The sequence below is a fragment of the Augochlora pura genome, chromosome 11, assembly GCF_028453695.1.
Source record: "Augochlora pura isolate Apur16 chromosome 11, APUR_v2.2.1, whole genome shotgun sequence".
In the NCBI taxonomy this organism is placed as follows: domain Eukaryota; kingdom Metazoa; phylum Arthropoda; class Insecta; order Hymenoptera; family Halictidae; genus Augochlora; species Augochlora pura.
In genome coordinates, this window is record NC_135782.1 from 8,242,463 (window position 1) to 8,263,218 (window position 20,756).

A 20,756-nucleotide genomic window follows, 5' to 3' on the forward strand; every position below is an offset into this window, starting at 1 on the left:
AGGGTTCAAGAACTTAAGAGACACATACTTAGAATACAAACGTCATAGCAGGGTACAGTACTGTAGCAAGAATAACAAAATTGCTATAGTGTGTAGAAAACCTATTTTAAACCGGCGATATGCTTCCGTTCAGATCATGGGGCGAACAGAGATTAAAATAAACTTGAAACATTCTAGTAGCGTCTAGACATTTCTAAAGTCTTTTTAACACAATGCGAAAGCGATATTAGCCTCAGTATTGCATCGGAGACTTCCGAAAGTGTTACTGATAATCAAAGTGAAAACTAAGTTATTAAGTCTTTTTCAAAAAGTTCATATATTATACAAATTATCAAGTAAGTATAAAGTTAAATTATTTTTGATTTACACTTTTATCTTGCATTACTTATTTTTATTGTCAACAGTTCACAAGTTATTCAACATGACACAAATAACAACTTTAACTGCGCAACAATGGAAGGAGAAGGGTAATGAGGAATTCGGTAAAAAGAATTGGCCAGAAGCATTGAGTTGCTATACAAATGCTTTAAAGCTTTCAAATGAAGACAATTCTGAAAAAGCTATATATTATAAAAATCGTGCTGCTGTGTACTTAAAACAAGAAGAATATAATAAGGCTGTTAAGGATTGTGACGAATCACTCAATATATGTCCAAATGATCCTAAAGCACTATTTCGCAGATGTCAAGCATTAGAAGCATTAGAGAGATATGAAGAAGCATATCGAGATGCCAGATATATTATTTCAGTAGATCCAGGAAATAAGGCAATTCAACCTATCACTGCACGATTACATGAGATTGTACAGGAAAGATATAAACAAAGCTCTCGCGTTAGTGCCAAGGTTTGTATACTGGCATTTATCATATAATACGATATCACAAATTCTATTATAATTTATTGTAATGTAATATATAAATTATATTCTTAAGTAGGTATCGCAAATGATGGAATTAGCTTTTGAAATGAAAGGGACCAATGAAAACCGAGAAACAGCAATGAAAAACTTACTTGTTCTTGCAAGAGAAAGAGCAGGTGCAGAAGTTATGTTAAAGGATGGAATTATTCCTAATATAGTAAAACTTATGAAAATTGAAAAGAATGAGGGAATAATAACAAGTGCAATTCATATCATTGCTGAACTATGTAAAGATAATATTAGTCGAACTGAACAGATTTTAAAGCATATTGGTATACCTTGTTACTTAGAAATGATCAATAGTAAACTTACAGAAAGAGTAAATGCTGCTCAGTATTGTTTGCAGGTTTGTAAATCTAATAAATGTACAAAGTACCATTACTTTATTTACTTAAAACTAACAATAATATTTAAATTTGAAACTATGTTTTAGACTATACTCAATACCTACAGTGGCATGGATAATAAACCAGATACGAAACCAAACAAAGAATTATGTGATAAATATAATAAAAGAATTGATACTATTTTATCTTGCTTGTTATACAGTGTAACAAGTAGAATTATTTCTGGATTAGCAAGAGATGCAATTATAGAACTTATCATACGCAATGTTCACTATACTACATTAAATTGGGCAGAGCGATTGGTGGAACTTCGTGGCTTACAACGTTTATTGGAAGTAGCTAGTGAACTTGAAGAATATAAGTATGAATCTTCAATGGATATTACACCATCTACTAGAACTGTGACCAGTGTGTGCTTAGCCAGAATTTATGAAAATATGTATTATGATGCTGCAAGAGAAAAGTTCGCAAACGCCATAGACGAATTTATTAAAGATAAGTTACTAGATCCAGATATAGAATCCAAGGTATGTAGCACACTTCTTTTAAATTTTTGCGAAAATCTATTAAGAAAAATATTCATATGTATGTTTTTAATGTATTTGTTTCTGTTTAAAATAGGTCCGTGTTGTAGTTGCTATCACAACTTTATTGCTTGGTCCATTAGATGTTGGAAATACAGTGATTGCTAGAGAAGGTATCTTAGAAATGATACTTGTAATGGCAGGTACGGATGATGTACTACAACAAAGAGTTGCTTGTGAGTGTATAGTTGCTGCAGCATCTAAGAAAGACAAAGCTACTGCAATTATAAATCAAGGAGTGAACATTTTGAAAAAATTATATCACTCTAAAGACGATTCTATTAAAGTACGTGCATTAGTAGGCTTGTGTAAACTCGGTAGTTCAGGTGGCTCAGATGCCACAATTCGACCATTCGCGGATGGTGCAACATTGAGATTAGCAGAAGCTTGTAGAAGATTCTTAATTAATCCTAAGAAACAAAAAGATATGAGGAAATGGGCAGTAGAAGGATTATCGTATCTTACTTTTGATGCTCAAGTTAAAGAAAAACTTATTGAAGATAGTGAAGCAGTTACAGCAATGATAGAACTTGCTAAAACTGGAGATCAATCTGTAATTTACGGCGTGGTCACAACATTAGTGAATTTATGTAATGCTTATGACAAACAAGAAATTATACCAGAAATGATAGAATTAGCAAAATTTGCAAAACATCACATACCTGAAGAACATGAACTTGACGATATAGATTTTGTAAGAAAGAGAGAAATTATATTAGCTAAGGCTGGTGTTACAAGTGCATTGGTTAGTCTCTCTAAAACAGAAAGTCAAAATAGCAAGGAATTAATAGCACGTGTTTTCAATGCAATTTGTAGTCAACAAGAAGTTAGAGGTATTGTTGTTCAACAAGGTGGAGCAAAGGCACTTTTACCGTTGGCTTTAGAAGGAACTGAAAAAGGAAAGAAACAAGCATCTCAAGCCCTAGCACGTTTAGGAATTACGATAAATCCAGAGGTAGCTTTTCCTGGCCAAAGAATAATGGAAGTAGTGCGACCTTTCATAAATCTCCTAAATCCAGATTGTTCTGCACTTGAGAACTTCGAATCTTTAATGGCTCTGTGCAATTTAGCAGGTGTTAACGATAGCGTTAGGAAAAGAATATTAAAAGAAGGAGGTTTCCAAAAAATAGAGACTTATATGTTTGAGGATCATGATATGCTAAGACGTGCCTCCACACAGGTTGTAAATAACTTAATGATGTGCGAAGATACTATACCATTTTATGAACAAGAAAATGATAGAGTTAAATATTTAGTCATTCTTTGTGGTGATGAAGATATTGATACAAGTTTAGCAGCAGCAGGAGCCTTAGCGATGTTGACATCAGTTAGCAAGAAATCTTGTAGTAAAGTCTTTGATTCTAAGGATTGGTTAGAATCATTACGATTTTTACTCGCTAATCCAAATTCTGATTTACAACATAGAGGAATTGTCATTGTTTTAAACATGATAAAAAGCAATAAGGATGTTGCAGCGAAAGTAATTGAAACTGATGTGATGGAAATTTTAATGGCTCTTACAAAGAATGAATCTATAGAAAATAAAAAGATTAAAGAAATAGCTAGCAGTGCATTAGAAGCAGCAGCTGAATGGAAACTTATTAGAACTGCAAATGAACAACAACCACAACAGGATTCAAATAATTTACAAAATATTGAATAAATATTTAATATTTACTTAATCACGTTTACATTGAACATGAAATAATTTTAATAATGATTATAGTTTTGATATATCATACAGTGCCTAAAACTACGTGTGTTATTTCATTCTTCTAATAAATCGAATACCGGAAACCCGAAATCGAATCTGGTACTAGAAACCAAGTCTGAATATATGTATACTTCGTTGTAATGTAGGGCCTATGTCTGATCGTAGTTCAAAATTATAACATTCACTTGGCAGACGTGTTATACCGCCATGCCGGACTCTTACGCATGAGTTGCCTGCCTTTTAGGCAACTCATCTGGTGCCTCTTCAGTAGCTTATTTTTCTGCGAACACTGGACGTGACCAGTTACAAATGTGAGGAGCATTTTGGTCAACCATGCTACCCTCTGCCACTACTGTATTGAATTGCTCATTCATAACAAGATCGACAGAGTTACGTAGATGCTTTTTTAGCTCCCCCCGTAAAAGTGCTATAATTGTTCTGAATGAATAATAGCAACCCTTATAAGTAAGAAATTACGTAATTGCGTGAAATAACCCATAATTTAACTTGCTAAGGAGGGTGAAAAATAATGTCAAAAAACATCAAGAAGAGATCAATATCTAAAAACAAGAAGAAAGTTAAAAAATAAAACAATTTTTCAACATACCAACATTATGTTGCTAGTTTCAAGCCCAGATAAAATGTAAAGGGTAATTTGTTATTCTCAGAGAATTTTCGATTCTTTGAATTGTTTGACTTAGAGCAAGATTCGGAATTAATTGCACATGACAAAGACAAAGCAGTCTCTTACTTAGATGCAGAAAAATAAGTCAAATGAAAATAGAAAGAGAACATTTATAAGAATTTTATATATTTATAAAAATGATAATATATATATATAATGTTATTTGTTTTATTCTACTGATACAGACATTTATTATTGATTGTAATTCTTATAAAACAATTCTAATTTTAATAAATCAATGAATACTTTTTTTAAGTACGTGTCAATTTCCTTTTTAGACTCCTTACTGATGATTCCTCTTGTGTTCAAAATAATTCAATCGAGTTAACAAATATGTACTAATTAAGTTTTTAATAATTTGTACTTTATGATGTTTTATATATTTGTGTGCCAGTAAAACGAGACAGGTTATATTGAATTTGAAACTATCTCTTTCTATTAAACCATGCTGAGTAGTAGTAGCTAGTAGAGTAGATGTAAGTTGAATTCTCCGATTTCCGAGTTATTACATTTTATGTTAAATACTTCTACATAATTCATACAGAGTTTTATGAGCATGTGCAATTACATACAGAAATTTAGAACACCTGTATATAAAAAATGATTACTTGCAGAGAAAGGGCCCATTTATTTATTCATATTTTGCCATATTTCTAGCATATATTGCATTTATAACAATCAAATAGTGTATGCAACTGTTATTTAATCAAATAAAATTATTAATTTTTTAAAAATCTATATTATTTATTTTGTCCGAATGTCCATCTTCTATATATTTATGTTTATATCCATACATACAAGTATGTATAAGTTACACAATATGTATAATTGTAATAAAATTGAATACCTAATTGAGTTTGTTTGTATTTGAACATATATATTTTTTCATACCATTCCACAAAAAAGTAATTAACAACCAAAATTATTATTATAACGCAACAAAAACTATAATTTTAAGAATGGATGTTGCAAAGCTTGATCCGCAGTAAGTCGTGTTTTGTAATCTAAATCCAATAGTCTTAATAAAAGATGATAAGCTTCTTTTGGAAACTGAATATCCAATGATGCCTTAAAAAATATTAAAAAATAAAAAATATTATAGAATGTTACATAAAATATTGTTTAATTTTTTCTATTTTTAATTTTAGATTATGCTTATAAATAAATAATAAATTAAAATACCTTCTCATACATCTTATGATCATTACTATTGTTTAATGAACCATTACTTCTCTTTTTTAACTTTTGACATAAAGATACAATATCAATGCCAGGTATATCTTCGTAAAAGATAATCTTTTTTCCTAAATCAGCAAAGAAATATATAAAGCATGAAAAATAAGTCAAATGAAAATAGAAAGAGAACAAATTACTTTGTAATAAATGAAATTGAAAGTTGTTTATCATAATACCTAGTTTGTGTGCACATTGTTGCATTTTATTTGATCCAAATATAGTTGTTATTTCTGCTAAAGCTGTACAGTCATCTGGAGAATGAAAAAAAGGTTGGGTACCGCTAAGAATACATAACATCATTACTCCACTTGCCCAAATGTCAATTGCTGGTGTTTGTGAGGGATACTTCAATAAAACTTCAGGTGCACGAAATCCTGGTGTACCAGCCCTTGGAGCTGCCTGTTCTGGTCTTATTGTACATATTGAACAAACTTTAGGTTTCCCAAAGCAATAACATTTTTCTCCTGTCACTTTCTTTTTTGAATTTAGAGATTGATTTAAACTATTCTGAAACATGCCAAATGTAAATACTTATAAAAGTATTAATATTATCTTACAATTTTTAATAATTAATACTTTACTTCGTCCGATCTTTTTCGTTTCATGGATTGCACATTAGATTTATTTAATGTAACAGTGTTAAATTTATCTTCAACAACATATTCTTGTGCTAATCCAAAATCAACTAACAAGTACCTATGGGAAATAAGAAATTAATCTATTTATCTTACATAAAAGAAGTTGTGAGCAGTTACCTTTTATTGCACCGATCATATAAAAAGTTATTGGGTTTCACATCCCTATGTATAATATTAAATTCATGAACTCTTCGTAATGCAGTCAATAATGCTATCATATAGTCCTTTGTTTCTTGAACAGTCATATCGTGTATGTAATCCTATTAAATGTTATTAGTAAAAATATTATTGAGTTATAATTCTCTTATATAGAATTACATATGCTTTATTGAAATATAAACACTACTATACCGAAAATTTATCATGTCTCATATATGGCATTACAAAAACCACAGTCTCAAAACTTCGTAAACATAGGTCTAATCCAACTACATAATCTTTACCCCTAAAAAGATAATTTGTTTCATCAGTGTCTTGTAAAAACACATTTCTATAAACATATTTATAAATTAACTTGTAATAAGTTATAAAAAAAACTTCATATATTCATTACCCGATTTGTTGCATACATAACAATTCACGTTTAATTTTTTCAGGATGACGAGTCGGCACTAAATGTTTTAATGCGAACTTTTTAGACTCATTAGAAGATTTCAGTGTAGCTAGAAATACAGAGCTAAATGTTCCTTCTCCAACTTTTCCATGTATATGAAATAATTCTTTCAATAATGGGATCTTATTTTTAAGATCAACGACATTATCACTCTCTTAAAATACAAATAAATCAAGTTTTAATTTAGGTTTTTACGAATGTAACATTTTTGAAAATAGCATAAACAAGGTTCTCACCGTCTTCATTATCCTCTCCAACTTGGGTTTTTTCTTCCATAATCGTAGTTGTATATTTTACAACGCACTTAATTAAGTAACCTCCTTACTACTTCAGAAATTAGTTCATTCAACAAAATTGAAATTTAGCTATCTAACTTTGACAATAAGAAGCTGTCACGTGTACATAACCTGTCAGAATCAACGTACATTGGCGCCATTCTAAATAGTCAATCTACATAATGTAAGTGTGTATGACATAAAAACATATGCGTTCTGTCAATGGTATGTGTGTGTATATAATAAGATATACTTATGTACGCTTTCCTTACTCTTTAAAATGGCGCGCAAATTCCATCGTTTTACTGTGCATTCAATCCACACAGTGGATCTTATTTCATCGGTAAATTGTCAGCCAATCAGAGCAAAGGAAATTTCTGTATCGACCCCCATTAACGGATCAAACTACAGACTGGGAGTATGCAAGAGTAGATCCCATTGGTCAGAATTGAGTGCTCTGCCTGTAAGAACATAACCTTAAACCGTGTGTATGTGCACAATCTAATACAAATCCGTGGTGCGCCTTTGACATGTATATTTTTGTTATTCTGAAATAAGAAATATATTTGATAGGTGCTGAATTATTCAGAAATATTTCCTCAAACAGAAATTCTCTCCTGGAAACCTGCTTAACATTTTAACTTACATGTTATTTTATTACCTTGTAAAAACAAAATTTAGAACTTATTAATGTTACTAAGGTTAGCCACGAGGTAAGAATTTCTAAACATTTTGTAAAAAATAGTAATATTGCAATTATTATAATATTTTCTAATACTTGGTTTTTTTTATACGATTATATGAATGTTTAAGAAGATGAAGAAAGAAACTGAAGATGAATTTACCAGCAGTAGTAATTCAAAGTGGTACGAAGAGTATCCGAAACAGGAGAAACCATACAAACATTCTAAATCTGAAACAGAAGTATTAAAGCTGAAAGATGAAGCTAAAAGATATTTAGATGCAGAAACTTCTGCATATCAGTTGAAAGAATCAAAATCTCGAAATTCAGAAACAGCATGGTTAAAGACAGCATTAACACAAGGTACAAGATCGGATAAAATTGCAGCTGCTATTGTATTTGTTCAAGACAATCCAAAATATAGTTTGGCTAGACTCACAATGCTGATAAATCAAGTAAGGGTAGCGAAACATAATCAATGCATTATGGTAATTAAATCATTGAGAGATCTATTTTTGTCTGATCTACTTCATCCAGAATTTAAGTTGCTCAAGTTTGAAGAGCAAAACTTAGATGAAATTAATCAAAATAACACCAAAGATACAATAGTTAAGACAGATTCAGTAAAGAGAAAATTAATGGCATATTGGTATTTTGAAGATCAATTACGTGAACAGTATGAACGTTTTGTTATGTCTTTAGCAACTATTGCTTCCGACACAGTGGATGCTAATCGTGAAGCAGCACTGTCAGTGATGACAGATTTGCTAATTGGAAGTTCAGAACAGGAACACAAGCTTTTGGAATTAATTGTAAACAAAATAGGAGATCCAAGCAATAAAGTAGGATCTAAAGCTATATTTTGTCTAAACAAGTTGTTGTATGAACATCCAAACATGAAACTTGTTGTGTTACGAGAAGTAGAGAAGTTGTTATTTAGAAAAAATGTGGCACAACGTACTCAATATTATGCAATTTGTTTATTAACGCAATTTATTTTGAGTAAAGATGACGAGCAAATTGCATCTACCCTCATTGAAGTTTATTTTGCATTCTTTAAAGCCAGTTTAAAAAAGGGGGAACCAGATAGTAGAATGATGGCAGCCATTTTAACTGGTGTAAATCGAGCTTATCCATTTGCAAAATTGGATTCAAATATTTTACATAACTATATAGATTCTGTGTACAAAGTTGTACATCTTGGGTCTTTCAATGTTTCACTAAATGCACTTAACTTATTATATCAGGTATGTAGCAGCATGTTGTGTTTAATGTAATATTATTTTTAAATCTAATTCTTATGTTTCTTATGTAGATTGCAGGAAAAGACGAGGTTCAGTCAAATAGATTTTACTCTACATTTTATAGAAAGTTATTAGACCCACAAATTGGAGTAGCCAATAAACGTGCATTGTTTCTTAATTTACTATTCAGAGTTCTCCAAAAAGACGATAAAATACCACGTTTATATGCATTTATTAGAAGAAGTTTGCAAATTGCACTATACTTTCCTGCAAACATGACGTGTGCAATTTTATACATTATATCTAAAATTATTCGAACAAATAAAACATTGAAAAACTTATTAATAAAGTCGCCGAAATATACTCACGTAGAAAACAAAACTGACGAAACTAAAGATATTTCATTTAACATGGAAGATGTAGATGAAATCAACAAACCAATAAATACAGAAGATTCTATTTTATTAATAAATATCGCAATTGGAGCTAATAAAAATGAGGGAGTTAACTGTGAATTCAAAATAGATGATGATATAAAAATTGAATCATCTGAACAAAAAGAGTATGATCCTTTTTACCGTAATCCTCTTTATGCAGGAATAACTGAAGACTTAAGTACTGAATTAATAACGTTGTCTAAACATTATCATCCAAGTGTCGCATTATTTGCTAATACCATCATTGAAGGTATTTCATTCAAATCTACTTCAGTATTCAATATAATTTGATGATACATAATATATATTATTTTTGTGTAGGAAAATTAATTGACTATACAGGGGATCCGTTAGAAGATTTATCTTTAATGCGGTTTTTGGATCGCTATGTTTTTAAAAATCCAAAGAAATTAGAAGATAAAAAAGTGCAAAAGAAGAACGATCCTTTGGCGCAACGTGCAGGGTATACACCGAAAGGTATCCGGTGCATACCAGTAGATAGTGACTTGTACCTCAATGAAAGTGAAGACCGCATACCTGTTGACGAATTATTTTTATATCGGTATTTGAAAAAGAGAAAATTGAAAAATGAATGTAAAGACGATAATGATGATATAGAAAGTATCAATAGCGAAGAATTTGACGATATGTTAGGAAGATTAACAGACGGTAAAGATTTTGAAGATCTGGACATTGCAGCTGACATACAAACCAGGAAAAAGAAGAAAAAAGGTTTGTGCATAATTTTTTCTTCATTCTTCGTGATAAAAATGAATTTATTTCAGTTCTCATATCTCTAAAATAATTTTTGCAGTTACTGAAGAAGAAGAAGATGAAGATGAAGATTTAGAAAACGATGAGTCAAATGATTCAGAGCCAGATTTAGATGAAAACGAAGACACAGATAACGAATTACAAGATTTAAATGATGCAGATTTAGATGAAGACGATGATATGAGTGATATCGATTTTAATGATATGAGTGACGACGGAGACAGCTTTGATAATATTCAGCAAAATATAAAAAATAAGCATACAAAGAGAAATAAAGGAAACATTAAAAAGGATAGAAAAGGAATAGATAATAATATATTCGTATCTGCAGAAAAGTTTGCAGAAATGCTTGAAGAACACAGTAAGCATAAGGGTAAACATGGTGGCACAGATACGTTTAATACAGCAGACGGTGCAAGCGCTAAACAAATAGATTGGGAAACCAAACGACATCAAAAACTTAAAGGTTCTTTCAACAAGAAGAAACGAAAAGGTTCAAAATCTTTAAAAAAAAATACAAAAAAGATTAGGCATTAAACATCCACTAAAAGACTTCTTGTAAATTGTCAATTTCCTTTCACGTAATTGTGTATGTGTAACATATTAATAAATTTTCTACATTATAAAAAATGTTGAGTTTAATTGTAATGTTACATCAAATAATAAATGGTAAACGTATGTACTTATGATTACTTACATACTAGAAGATTTTTTGTAATGATCTTTTTGAATAATGAATATTACACATTAAATTATATCAATACTGTACGTTAAAACAAATTTTATAAATCCTCAGTCACAACTTTAAGTTTTTCATAAACAAATGAATTTAGTTTATGGACTTAAAAGAAGTTACTTAGATATTATTGTTTGTTTTCTTGTCATAGTATCAATTTTTCCGTACATAAAAATTGGTGCTTGTACAATTATACTTATTACTAAAAACATTTTTACAGTTTCAAAAAATATGGATGACCAGTTCCATTAAAATATCTGTACGTATTGTACATTGTCTTACTGTATTTAATTCAATCTGTGAAGTTTTCTATGTCACTATGAACTAAAACAATTTATATGCACTACATGCTTTGTTACTGAATATGTGAAGCTTAATTGTATAATATGTAAGTTGCCATTAATGAGAATAAAAGTTGTTATACTGCAAAATAATAGTAAACTTATAAGTTTAATTCTTTTTCTGAAACTAATCAAAATTAGAATCATTAGAAATATATTTAATAAATTTGATAGTGCATATTTGCAAGAAAGTACATAGTGAGAATAATTATTATTTCACTAATAGTGACACTTTTATATAATATAACTTGTCTATTGATCAAATATAGATTGTTACTAGTAACTGTAAAAAAACACTGAACTCCACAATGTTATTACCGTGCAATGACCAATAAACTTTTAAACTTTCATTTTGTACACACTAGTTGTTTTATTATATGCGACAGATTCTAAAATGTGGTGTGTATGAATACCGATAGGCGAGAGCTACTCTGCATCAGCTTTTGTTGAACTCTCTTCATCATGAGTAGGGCTGTGCCATGTTAGTCGTTCCTCATAAAACTTAATAACAATTTGTGGACACTTCTCATTGGCAATTCTAGCAGGAACTAAATCCGCATCATCTGTGCCTTTCCATTTCATCAAAAACATAAGTTCCCCGCTTGAATCTGTTGCACCAATAATACGCTCTGGCTCTAGATTTCTGTCGAAGCCTAAATTAGAATTAAATGTATTAGTCTAAGAGAAATAAAATACATGAACTATATCATTTTAAAACAAATTTGTATAAAAACCAATTACCTTCAGGTTTCTTTTCTTCTGTCATTCTCTTTTTAGCATTTGTAGGAATTGGTGTGCTTTTCCGTTTTTTTTGTTCTTTGTCCTCATGACGTTTACCAACTGCTGCAGCTTCCTTCTTTTTCCGTTGTTCTTCAAATTGTGCAATTAAGTCTGGACAATCCAAATTTTCCTCTGGTTCCCAGGTATTGTCTTCATTGGAATATCCTTTCCATTTTAGAAAGTATTCAACCTGAATTTAATAAATTAATGAGTGTTTTATACATATCTATTTTACAAACTTACATAATTTTTAATAAATAATCGAAAAACGCAAGTAATAATATACCATTTACCTTTCCTTTTACCACCCTTCTGTCTAGAACTTTTTCAACACTGAATTCTTCTCCACCTTCAGTTTCACCAGCAGATGAATCTTTGCTTTTACTCATTTCTGTAAATGATGATACAAACAAATGCACAAATTTAGTAATAAATAAAAACATTAAACGTGTAACTTTAAAAAATCCACAAAACGCAGTCGGAAACTTGTTTATACTAAAAACTGGCAAAGTTAAATACTGTACCTATAAAAACTACGTGCGCAAATTGAAACTATTGCTGCGAATAGGAATAATATATACTACTACATATAACTTTACATATAACAAACTTTCAAGATGTAAAGTGAACTGAAATGAACATTGTGCAAAATGGCGGTATGGCAGCCGGGAAGCAGTTATACACTTTATACATTGATCTCATGGATGAATTTAATCAAAAATAATATTAATTCACACCGTCTTTTATTACGATTACTTCCATTATTAGCTTAGTCTACTAAATTTGTAATTACAATACGTACTTAGAACAAAGCAAATATAGCAATCAAATGTTCACGCAAGTGCACTACGGCGGGTTTCCTTTTGCTTTAGCGTCTTATTATGGACTCTGTTGCCGCGAAAAATTGCACGTTGACCAACCTAGAGAAATTTCGCAAACTGTTAGAATGTTTTCCGTCAGAAAAATACACATATATTTTAAATGTAAATTAAACTGTAGAACATTTTACTTGCAAATTAATATATTTCTTAATACTCTATGATTCTATTAAAAATACAATCAAAATACAATACTAATCACAATATTACTTTTCAATAATGTTTCAACCAATCATTTTAAAGTAATTATACGTTAAACTTCAGTATCTGCACGATTTGTTTCTTCATATTGAAAAATAAAAGAAAAATTTACAAAAATATGAATGTAATTGAATATTTACAATGAAATAAACGTTGAAAATGATTTATTTTTTCTATTTTCATTAATATTTCTTCTAAGAATAACAATAATAATGAGATATTTAACTTGCAAATGCAAAATATGGTTTAATGCAATATTTTCCTAAAATTTAGTATGTATATTTTTTATTTCCATTCATATATTATTCATTCAATCTAAATTATATAATGATAATGTTTGTACTTAAAATATTGTTGTTGTATTTGATATTGCATAATTATTACCAAAAATTATAAGGTGTTTTATTGAAAGGTGTTTTATTACGCCATTTTATTAAATTACACCATTTAAAGGTTGTAAATAGTGCGTTTAAAAAACAAAAATTATATTAGAAAATAAAGAATCATATCAGTCAATTTTGAGTTTAATAATCGTCCAGAGGGCGCTATTATTTAAAACTTTGACGTTAATTTGCCGTTCTATAAAGATACAGTTGAAACGGCGCTGAAAATTCAGAGTTGGCAAGGACTTTCAAGGTATTGTTAAAATAGAATTTGCAAAGTAGTAGAGTATGTGTTTAAAAATCATTGACTGTTCTTATAGTATCATATGTCTTAAAACCAAAGTTTATTTATGATTTATGCGTAATTTACAGACGGATATTCGAAATGGCTGCTCGATCCGTTGTTAAATATTTACGTCCGAAAAATGTCGTATCTCAAATTTATCGATGTGCTTCATTATCTGCATTCGAAATACAACACAAAACCCCAACTATTAAAAAGGTAATGCCTATACCAAAGGCACATTACGGTGGACGACACACGGTTACTCTTCTACCTGGTGCAGGCATTGGACCAGAGTTAATGAACTATGTTAAACAGGTATATATAAACACAGTGTTCAATTTTCAGCTTGTAGGAGACCTTTCTTTACTGTATTATTAGTTCTGTTCTTCCTATGTAATAACATGTCAAATATTCTTTTAAATTATTGTAATATTTTTTAATGGAGGAAACGAATAGTTCTCAAAATTTACATAAATGTCTTACATAACTTTTTTCTGTACTTGTTATAGGTGTTCAGTTATGCTGGTGTACCAGTAGATTTTGAGGATGTAGATATTGATCCAAATTCAGATGATAGTGATGACCTACATTATGCTATTACGTCAATCCGTAGAAATGGTGTAGCATTAAAAGGAAATATAGAAACTCGTAGTAGAGATGCTGAAGTAATTTCTCGAAACGTAGCTCTACGAAATGAATTGGATCTTTATGTGAATGTTTTACATTGTGTATCCTATCCAGGAGTAAATTCACGCCATAAAAATATTGATATTGTCATTGTCAGACAAAATACAGAGGGAGAATATGCCATGTTAGAACATGAAAGTGTAAAGGGTGTTGTAGAAAGTATGAAAGTCATTACAAGCTCTAATTCTGAACGTCTTGCAAGATATGCGTTTGAATATGCTAAACGAAATGGAAGGAAAAAGGTTACTACTGTTCATAAAGCAAATATAATGAAACTTTCTGATGGCTTATTTTTACAAACTGCTAAGGAAGTTGCTAAAGATTATCCAGATATAACTCACAATGATATGATTATTGATAACACTTGTATGCAGCTGGTTTCCAATCCACATCAGTTTGACATTGTACTAACAACTAATTTATATGGATCAATTGTGTCAAATGTAGTCTGTGGTCTGTTAGGTGGAGCTGGATTATTAGCTGGTAAAAACTTTGGTGATCATTATACTGTATTTGAGCCAGGTACTCGTAATACTGGTGCCAAGATTGCTGGAAAAAATATTGCCAATCCTATTGCAATGTTAAATGCTGCAGTTGATATGTTGCGCCATCTTGGACATAAAAATCATGCTACTTTAATTCAAAATGCAATTAATAAAACTATCAATCAAGGTATCCAAACTCGTGATCTTGGTGGAGAAGCTACAAGCAAGGAAGTAATTGAAGCCATTATGAAGTACATTAAATTAGCAAGCAATTAAGACTGAAAAAAGTATGTTTTGTTGAATGCTAAAATTTGTAGAAAAGTATCCACGTATTATTGGATTTTGCTTTTTAGCAAGAATTATTCCATTCTTTGTTAAAGTATTACATTGTCATTGTGATTGACAAAAGTCATTACACTCATTAATCTAAAGTCACATAAGTTGCACAAATCTCTACATTATAAGTTTTAAATAAATTAACACAATTTGAATCGTATTAAATATTTTATCTAATATGACATTATCGTATAATGAATTATTAAATTATAAAATTTGTAAAATATTGTAAGCATTAGTATTAATATATACAGTTGTTCAAATATTGTAATGATCCTTGTAGGATACATTTGACATGTAAACGATTGTTTTTAGATCAATTTTATTAAATAATGTTGTTTGCTTATGAGGTGATCTTTATATACATACATATTAGATCTGAGTTAATGACTGAAGTGCGAAATTAAAGATATGCTAACAAAGATAAATTCGTTTCTGTTGATAAATTCTTTAATCAGTTTGAATTTGTTTACATGATCAGCAATCTAGATAAAAAAACAATGATATTAACGATGTTGTACACGTAAAAAAAAAGATTAAAGACTTCTTCAACAAACATGGAAAATATACATCCTCATTTAATTTTGTAAGAGTTGTAATGCTAGTTCCTCGTCCGCTTTCAAGTGTGCGTTTTCTATATCAAGTAATGTTTTTTGTTTTTTCTTTATTTTTTTGTATTCCTTCTGTGTTAAAAGTTTCCTTTTAGGAGGCCTGTAAACGATAAAAATATAAATACCAAAGATCAAAATAATATTAAGAATAAAACAGGTATATTTTTATAGTTACAATTAGTGCTAATTATTGTAACATGTACCTATGTATTTTGCTTTCCTCTTCATCTTCCCCTGAGTCATCACTTTCTAATTCCTCTTCGCCACTTTTATCCTGTTTACCATAAATTTTATTTGGATCTGGCAACCACGATAAATCTGGTTCACTTTGCTCACTTTCACTAGCACTATTTTCAACACTATTTTCCACGTCGTCTTTATCATGATCTTCATTTTCATCTTCTTTCGTTCTACTGGCTTTTAATTTGCGTCTTTCTTCTCTGTGTTTCTCTTTAACTTTTTCTCTAAAGCGTTGCTTATCAAATTTATCTTCTTCACGCAATATTTGTTTGGCTATTTCTATGTTAATGCCAGATTCTGTTTCATTTTCATATTGTTTTGCTATTTCTGAAATCTTAACTCTTGCAGGATCCAGTACTTCCTAAAAATTGGAAAATTTTACAATTATATTATATTATACATATACATATTTCATTCTATCTAAAAAATTCGATCAAACCTCTCCATCTTCATTGAAAGTAGTCTTCTTATTTGGTATTATTTTCTTTCTAAGAATTTTTTTAGCAACCGCAGCTTTTGTAACAGCTTTCTTTTTATTCGAATCCACAATCTCTTCGTTAATAGAAATTTCAGGTATATCGTCAATATCAATATTTTTTCTTTTTAAAGTCAATATATCATCATCATCACTTTCGTCTATATCAGAACAAAGCATAGTAAATTATTATAGAATTTAGAAATAATTTCATAACTACATATAATTTCATACCAAATGAAAATTTGTTCGTTTTTGTTTTATGATCTTTGATATCTTTTTCATTTTCCTTAGAACTTTCGTCACTAGTAGAATTCTGTTCATAATTATTCGCTTCGTTATTTATGCTTAATTCCTTGTTTTCAAAGTTTTTAGTAGACACCTGTCGTTTTTGTTCTATTCTTTGTAAAAATCGTATCCTCGGGGGAATAGCTAATCCTAATGATCTAATTACAACAATAATTGCAACGTAATAATATAATATAAATAAATAAACTTTTATAATAATTTATGTGTTTTTCTTACCCCGCATAAGCGTCAGTATTTAATGAACGAACATTAAAAATTTCTTTGTCTTTCATTAAAAAAACTGATTTCACATACGATATGAATGCTCTTTGAGCACTTTCCTTTAATGATACATCCCTTGCTAACAATGCTTCTATTTTGCGTTGAGGATTTTGTAACTTGTTTGGGTTTATCCTACATAAAATAATTTTATTGTCAAATTACTATTCATTTATTACCCTTCTTTGTTATATTTAACTTACTGGATCATAGATATTGGTATTTTACGTTCCTTTAGTTTTGCAACAATGCCTTCTTCAGAAGGTAATAAAACTAATAAAGATTCGCCACCACTTTGAAACCTAGCCGTTCTTCCAGCACGATGTATATATGCATTTGTATCTTCAGGGCAGTCCATTTGTACTACCCAATTCACATCAGGGAAATCTAGAACAGACTGTGTTATAAATAATATCCAGAATAATTAACAGTTTCAAATATTTAGCTAGCAAGGGTTGTTATCCAATGAATATACATATATTGCTCTGACTTGTGTCAACTAGTTAAAATACATATTGAACAATTTTCTGTTTCCAATTTTTATCTGTATATTATACTCAAGGAACAGATATATGTATAAATTGGATAATTTCCTTGTAGACGTGATCTTTTTTGACAACCTAATCCACGAGCTGCAATGTCAGTGGCAAATAAAACTGCAAATTGTTTCTTGCAGAACGTTTCATAAATTTCCATTCTTCGGAGTTGATGCAAGGTACCATAAAGAGCTAACAAACTTATGCCAGGTCTTAACCTACAGAATACTTCATATACGTATTTGACCTAAATATAAATAATGTTATTATTTTTGTTATTTTTCTAACAAATACTTATGTTAAATGTTATTGTACCTGCTTGCAGCTAGAGAAGAATACAATAATTTTTTGTTTTAAATGATTCCGCAGAAACGACCATATCATTGACAATTTATCTTCTAAGGCACATATAACATAACTTTGTTGAAGAGTTTCTGGTGTAGTATGAGTAGCATGTTCATGAACAGATATGTACATAGGGTCTTTTAAACTCAATCTGGCTAAATCTCTGACAGACCTAATAAGAGTTACAATAACAATGTTTGTGAATATAATATCGATCAACTTAAGATTAATATAAATAATATTAATATACCCACTTCGTTTGAGTTGCAGAAAATAAAAGAGTTTGTCTTTCTGGAGGTAAATTTTCTATAATAGAATTCATAGTTTGTTCAAAACCCATATCTAAGCAACGATCAGCTTCATCTAATACCAACAGCTATATTAAAAGAAAATGAGTAAGAATATGACAATAGTTTCGTGTTATAACAAAACATATACATTTTTGTACAATAATACCTTCATATTTATGCAATCAAATAATGGATTTTCATCCATATGTTGTAATAAACGTCCTGGAGTACAAATGATAATGTTACATTGATCCATACGTTTCTTCTCAAATTTTAAATCTTTCCCACCAATAATGAGACCAGCAGATATATCATGGTGTATCCCAACCTTTCTCAATGTTTCATATATTTGATAAGCAAGTTCCCTAGTTGGTGTGATGACAAGTGCTCCAACTCCATCCAATCTAGTCCATTGTTTGCAATACAAAATTTCCAGAACCTTCAATAATAAGAACATTTCATTTTTATTGTACAATATTTGTGTATACTTTTAATCCTTTGACTGTATTGCCAGAAGGCACCTATGCCTTCTCCACTCCTTGGCCACATGCTATATGAAAACAATCATTGTCTTTCAAAATAATGGATATCAGGTTGCTTGCCATATTTAAAAATTCTTAACATTCTAAACATATGCCAACAAATGCACCTTATCAAATACCTACACAACTTTGAGTTCCTAGGTATCATCTAAAGTTTGTTCATCGATGTAACTACATGGTTTTAACATAATACATGCTTTGATATCCATAAGAAAAATAGTTATCATGTCAATATCATATAGCAAAATAATACAGTTGTTTGTTAAAGCTTGTGGTAGTTAAAAGATTAAATGATAAGTTTAATCAAATTTCTTACTGGAACAAGGAATGCTAACGTTTTTCCACTACCAGTTTTTGCTGCTCCCAAAATATCATTACCACGCAGTGCCAATCCAATACTTTGCCTTTGTATGTCTGTCATTTCAATGTAATCATTTTCTCTTAAACCTTTTAAGGTTTTTGCTGACAGAGGAAGATCTTTAAATTTTGTTATCTTCGTTTCATCAATCTATAAACATACATGGATTGTAAAAACATATTACATTTTCTATATTCTCTTACATATTTATGAGAGATATTAGTACTTACGTCATCATACTTGGATTGTAATTCTGCGATTATTTTTGACTCGGGAACGTGTTTCTTTTTTTTATAAATTTTAATTTTATTCTTTTTAGGCATTGTTGCGATTGTCACATTGAACACTTTAAATAGAAAATTTGAAAGGTTATGTTGACAATTCTTCACGAAGCCACATGGTAAGTGATGATGATACAATTGTACAGTGGCGACACGGTATGTTATTTTCTGCAGTAAAGCTGAGACGAGTTAAAGGAATAGAAAATTCAATAGACTAAATTTAGGAGCTACATATTACTAGGAATCGAGCGATTTTTGTTACGAATATAAATTAATCGTACACGTTGAAATTTTCAAACTTTTAGAAGCTCAAAGTAACGCTGTAGAAGCGGATTTTACGATAGAAATGTTCCCACTTGAAAGGAAGATCTAATTAAATAGTAATAAATAATAAATATAAAAATAAAATTATAACAAATAATACCTCATATTTTTTATTATTGTATTTATATGATAATAAAGTTATGTTAATATTATAGAATTAATGTTATTATGTTAAAATGTTTAGAATGATAAATGTTTCATCTTTTTTTTTAAATTGCTATTGTTTATCATATATATTATTAGGTCATCCATTTTTAAATCACTTCATTATAGGAATATGTTATAATAATTTCTACATGTATATCACATACTTTATGTGTTATAATGCAGTTTAATAGACTAATTACATCGCGTTCGCAGAAGAAAAGTTCTTTATGAGGAACATCAACTCGGGAAGTAATTAATTAAAACCTTCATAGTTAAACGATGATCGCATTCGCTCGCGGAACAATTAATAAATCCGAATCTATCATATTACGGTCTTTCGTTTCATTTCCTTCTACATATATTTTGCGCGATTCTCTTAAATAAGTGTAACATAATTTTGTAAAACTAATGTATGCGACAGATCAATTTTTGCTTCGTTATATATACTCTTTTCTTGAACATGTAAATCAGTGACGATACCACATAATTTGTACCTCTTTGGTTTAGATTGTTAGTGAACGATCTACAGAGGAATCGTTTCTGAAGAGGAACTTTTAAACACAAACTTTTGTGAATATATGAATAATCACAAAGCTAGTCCCAATATTAGTAAAATAATTACGATAATGATTCCAAAGCACACGATTCCTATTAGGAAACCCGAATAAACTAAATCGTATGCTGACAGTTCGAGAAATCTCAAAAGAACACATCCTGAAAATGTTGCACACTAAGTACTTGTGAATACGTTCGGTGACTCTTAAGTGATAAAAATCACG

The 20,756-nt window shown here is 29.9% G+C and overlaps 5 protein-coding genes across 8 annotated transcripts; 3 read left to right on the forward strand and 2 right to left on the reverse strand.

Annotated features, from left to right (window-relative positions):
* Positions 1–29: 29 nt before the first annotated feature.
* Unc-45 (unc-45 myosin chaperone) lies at positions 30–4,931 on the forward strand. 2 transcript variants are annotated; one of them, XM_078194758.1, is made up of 5 exons: positions 30–335; positions 405–844; positions 936–1,265; positions 1,353–1,793; positions 1,888–4,931. In XM_078194758.1, exons 2-5 carry the CDS (start codon positions 422–424, stop codon positions 3,511–3,513), a joined length of 2,820 nt encoding a protein of 939 aa, XP_078050884.1. In that variant the 5' UTR covers positions 30–335; positions 405–421; the 3' UTR covers positions 3,514–4,931. The 2 variants fall into 2 exon arrangements, with proteins under 2 accessions (XP_078050884.1, XP_078050885.1); XM_078194759.1 differs by lacking the exon at positions 30–335 and having other exon boundaries at positions 739–844; positions 933–1,265; positions 1,888–4,925.
* A 138-nt stretch (positions 4,932–5,069) lies between these two features.
* On the reverse strand, positions 5,070–19,629 carry LOC144477224 (putative ATP-dependent RNA helicase DDX10). The gene is made up of 19 exons (XM_078194766.1): positions 19,456–19,629; positions 19,184–19,375; positions 18,492–18,764; positions 18,290–18,411; positions 18,006–18,207; positions 17,775–17,937; positions 17,358–17,541; positions 17,113–17,289; positions 16,822–17,033; positions 16,552–16,748; positions 16,076–16,473; positions 13,676–13,688; positions 6,677–6,858; positions 6,475–6,568; positions 6,241–6,383; positions 6,067–6,181; positions 5,662–5,992; positions 5,432–5,553; positions 5,070–5,317 (listed from the first exon to the last, which is right to left on the reverse strand). Exons 1-19 carry the CDS (start codon positions 19,546–19,548, stop codon positions 5,195–5,197), a joined length of 3,336 nt encoding a protein of 1,111 aa, XP_078050892.1. The 5' UTR covers positions 19,549–19,629; the 3' UTR covers positions 5,070–5,194.
* On the forward strand, positions 7,518–11,098 carry Noc1 (Nucleolar complex protein 1). 2 transcript variants are annotated; one of them, XM_078194760.1, is made up of 5 exons: positions 7,518–7,724; positions 7,825–8,940; positions 9,009–9,624; positions 9,696–10,106; positions 10,189–11,098. In XM_078194760.1, the coding sequence occupies exons 2-5, from the start codon at positions 7,828–7,830 to the stop codon at positions 10,683–10,685; spliced, it is 2,637 nt and encodes an 878-aa protein (XP_078050886.1). In that variant the 5' UTR covers positions 7,518–7,724; positions 7,825–7,827; the 3' UTR covers positions 10,686–11,098. The 2 variants fall into 2 exon arrangements, with proteins under 2 accessions (XP_078050886.1, XP_078050887.1); XM_078194761.1 differs by having other exon boundaries at positions 7,828–8,940.
* Positions 11,652–12,895, reverse strand: LOC144477223 (chromobox protein homolog 1). The gene is made up of 4 exons (XM_078194765.1): positions 12,808–12,895; positions 12,299–12,396; positions 11,967–12,195; positions 11,652–11,878 (listed from the first exon to the last, which is right to left on the reverse strand). Exons 2-4 carry the CDS (start codon positions 12,392–12,394, stop codon positions 11,652–11,654), a joined length of 552 nt encoding a protein of 183 aa, XP_078050891.1. The 5' UTR covers positions 12,395–12,396; positions 12,808–12,895.
* Idh3g (Isocitrate dehydrogenase (NAD(+)) 3 non-catalytic subunit gamma) lies at positions 13,625–16,032 on the forward strand. Of its 2 annotated transcripts, none has more exons than XM_078194763.1 (3): positions 13,625–13,720; positions 13,840–14,068; positions 14,263–16,032. In XM_078194763.1, exons 2-3 carry the CDS (start codon positions 13,853–13,855, stop codon positions 15,199–15,201), a joined length of 1,155 nt encoding a protein of 384 aa, XP_078050889.1. In that variant the 5' UTR covers positions 13,625–13,720; positions 13,840–13,852; the 3' UTR covers positions 15,202–16,032. The 2 variants fall into 2 exon arrangements, with proteins under 2 accessions (XP_078050889.1, XP_078050890.1); XM_078194764.1 differs by having other exon boundaries at positions 13,699–13,753.
* Positions 19,630–20,756: the final 1,127 nt, after the last annotated feature.

Bases quoted from the DNA above. Each gene is read 5' to 3' on its own strand.
- Unc-45 (XM_078194758.1), top strand. From the start codon at position 422: ATGACACAAATAACAACTTTAACTGCGCAACAATGGAAGGAGAAGGGT. The intron at 845-935 runs GTTTGTATACTG...ATTCTTAAGTAG, and splicing joins GCTCTCGCGTTAGTGCCAAG to GTATCGCAAATGATGGAATT. The intron at 1,266-1,352 runs GTTTGTAAATCT...ACTATGTTTTAG, and splicing joins CTGCTCAGTATTGTTTGCAG to ACTATACTCAATACCTACAG.
- LOC144477224 (XM_078194766.1), bottom strand. From the start codon at position 19,548: ATGCCTAAAAAGAATAAAATTAAAATTTATAAAAAAAAGAAACACGTT. The intron at 16,749-16,821 runs GTATGAAATTAT...GTTCTGATATAG, and splicing joins AACGAACAAATTTTCATTTG to ACGAAAGTGATGATGATGAT. The intron at 6,182-6,240 runs GTAACTGCTCAC...TATTTCCCATAG, and splicing joins TATGATCGGTGCAATAAAAG to GTACTTGTTAGTTGATTTTG.
- Noc1 (XM_078194760.1), top strand. From the start codon at position 7,828: ATGAAGAAAGAAACTGAAGATGAATTTACCAGCAGTAGTAATTCAAAG. The intron at 8,941-9,008 runs GTATGTAGCAGC...TTTCTTATGTAG, and splicing joins CACTTAACTTATTATATCAG to ATTGCAGGAAAAGACGAGGT. The intron at 9,625-9,695 runs GTATTTCATTCA...ATTTTTGTGTAG, and splicing joins TGCTAATACCATCATTGAAG to GAAAATTAATTGACTATACA.
- Idh3g (XM_078194763.1), top strand. From the start codon at position 13,853: ATGGCTGCTCGATCCGTTGTTAAATATTTACGTCCGAAAAATGTCGTA. The intron at 14,069-14,262 runs GTATATATAAAC...TACTTGTTATAG, and splicing joins TAATGAACTATGTTAAACAG to GTGTTCAGTTATGCTGGTGT.
- LOC144477223 (XM_078194765.1), bottom strand. From the start codon at position 12,394: ATGAGTAAAAGCAAAGATTCATCTGCTGGTGAAACTGAAGGTGGAGAA. The intron at 12,196-12,298 runs GTAAATGGTATA...TATTAAATTCAG, and splicing joins GAAGGGTGGTAAAAGGAAAG to GTTGAATACTTTCTAAAATG. The intron at 11,879-11,966 runs GTAATTGGTTTT...ATTCTAATTTAG, and splicing joins AGAAGAAAAGAAACCTGAAG to GCTTCGACAGAAATCTAGAG.